The sequence below is a fragment of the Helobdella robusta genome, assembly GCF_000326865.2.
Source record: "Helobdella robusta unplaced genomic scaffold HELROscaffold_38, whole genome shotgun sequence".
NCBI lineage: Eukaryota > Metazoa > Annelida > Clitellata > Rhynchobdellida > Glossiphoniidae > Helobdella > Helobdella robusta.
The window spans coordinates 1,234,292-1,236,791 of NW_008704829.1; the positions used below are offsets into that span (position 1 = coordinate 1,234,292).

General features: G+C 34.0%; 1 protein-coding gene across 1 annotated transcript in view; it reads right to left on the reverse strand.

The window, feature by feature from the left end:
• The window catches only part of HELRODRAFT_192808 (hypothetical protein), a gene marked incomplete at both ends in the record, with an annotated part of 17,327 nt that overhangs the window by 11,049 nt on the left and 3,778 nt on the right, over positions 1-2,500 (reverse strand). The window contains one exon of the mRNA XM_009023921.1: positions 1,915-2,500. This exon is cut by the window's right edge and continues 44 nt beyond it. Coding sequence (XP_009022169.1) covers positions 1,915-2,500 — 586 coding nt within the window. The remainder of the gene's footprint in view (positions 1-1,914) is intronic.

The window sequence follows — 2,500 nt, forward strand, 5'->3', positions numbered from 1 at the left end:
TTTGATAATCGACGCAGTCGAATGCCGCACTCATATCCAAGAAAGCTACCAATGCCACATGCTGTCTGTCCAGCGCAGCAAACAGTTCAGAGAAAACATAAAGCAGTGCTGTCTCAGTTGAGTGATGTCGACGATATCCAGACTGATGCACTGGTAATAGGCTGTTCAAAGTCAAATAATTAAGAAGCTGTTTAGTAACCACTTGTTCAATCACTTTAGAAATAAAACAAATATTGGAAATTGGTCTATAGCTAGTCAAGTCATTTCTATCCATATTCACCTTTTTTAAAACCGGATAAACAATAGCTTGTTTACACCCAAGAGGAAAAGAACCACTGCTTAAACTCAAGTTTATAAAACTCGTCAGAAAAACTATGAACAGATCAATGTATTTTTTAAAAATGTGCGTAGGAAAACTATCAATCAAACATGTTTTAGATGGCAAACTGAGGACTACTCTTTTAACCTCCAATTCTGTAAGAAACGTGAAATCAGAAAAAGAGCAGTTCATATTAGACATTGTCTGATCCATTGCCGGTCTGCTGGTAACATTAGTAGTCTGTCTTATTCTATTAACTTTATCATCAAAAAATTTCACAAACTGAGACGAATCTAGATTTATAATTTCATTAGATGATTCGCCAGTAACTTGATTGCATAATACTTTGTTTACTATTTTCCATAAATCTTTAGGAGATCCACAATTTTCGTTGATAAGTTTCTTCCAATAATAATTCCTTTTTTGGGAAAAAATTCGAGATTTGTTTTTTAGAGCAGCAATCCAGTCACCTTTGCATTCAAAAGACTGATATTTTCTGTAGTTTCTTTCTTTTTTACGACAAAGTCTTTTGATTGTCTTACATTCATAATCGTACCAAGGGGCAGCAACATCACATCTGACTTTAGTAAAATGATAAGGAGCAATTTCATCAGCCAATTTCTTGAGTTCAGTATTCAAAATATCAAATTCAAAACTGATGTCACCACTCAGACATGACCTTGATAGTGGTGAGTTTTCCACGTGTTTAAACAGCTTGGTCTCATCCAAAAATCTCCATGATCTAACCATTTTCATGACAGTTTTAGGATGTTCGTAAGTTAATGGTATACGAGCCTGTATCAAGCTATGGTCGGACAAAATCCCACATGGAAAAATGTTTAAATCTGATACCAAAAAATCTTCTGAACAAACAATCAGATCAAGTATACCTCCCCGTTCGTGAGTTGATTGATTGATTAAGTTTTTCAACTGAAACATGTCAAACAATTCTAACAAATTTAAAGTATGCCGATCATTCAGCTTTTCTATATGAATGTTAAAGTCGCCCAAAATTATTAAATTTGAACTAAAAGAAGCAATATTTTCTAGTAAACATAAAAGTTCTTCAAAAAATAAATTAGTAACTGGTGCCGATCCAGGTCTATAGATGGCTAATAAAATAAAATCTGTTCTTCTAATAAATAACTTTAGAGCAAGTGCTTCGAACGATCCAAACATAGGTAAGACAATTTTTTTAAATTTAAATTCATTTCTGAAGTATATAATTAAACCACCATGGTAAGGATCATTTATTCTTAAAAAATCAACGTAGTTATATCCAGGAGGAACTGAAGATCTAACAGAAATATTATTCGACGATCCGTGCCAGGTCTCAACCAAAACAAAAATGTCTAACCCGTTGTGAATTAAATCGTAGACAGCATCAAATTTTGAATTTATCGATCTGATATTTAATAAACCTAACATTACATTATAATTAGTCTTAGATAAATCACTTGCACCACAATCATTATCTTCAGAACTATTTACATCCGCTTTCGAGGTAATTTTACAATCACTTGCACCACAATCATTATCTTCAGAACTATTTACATCTGCTTTCGAGGTAATTTTACAATCTTCCACCTTCCGACCTGTCCTCTCACTCTGAACAAAAAATTCCGATTTATCTCTTCTTTTTCCATGGCTTTGGCTCTATCTACGTATGTTTTATATTCCTGTCTCTGGTCCATTGTCAAATCATGACTTAAACCGACGTGTGAGAAACCTTGCAAAGATTTGAATTTTTTAACATTTCTCATTATTGAATCTCTAAGAAATACATTGTCCAACTTTATCAACACAGGTCTAACTACTGATTCTTGTCTTTTTCCAAGTCTAAAAACCTTGATAACATTTTTATCAGAAACATCCTCCGACAGATGCTTCAAAATCTTGAGGACATTACCACGATCATCATCACTCTCCGATAGACGAAACATCAGCAGGTTTGATTCCCTCTCTTTAATTTCATTTGCCTCATCCAGAGCTTTCTGAAACGATTTTACTTCACTCCTGATGGCGTCAATATTTGCACCACCCCCTTTACTAACGATGCCAGCATACGTTTCTTTTAATTCGTTTTTGCATGTCTCAAGTCCATCACGCACAGTTGTATCAAAACGATCAAGTTGATCTAGCCTTGACTCATTGCGTTCAATATTCACTTTTATGTTATCA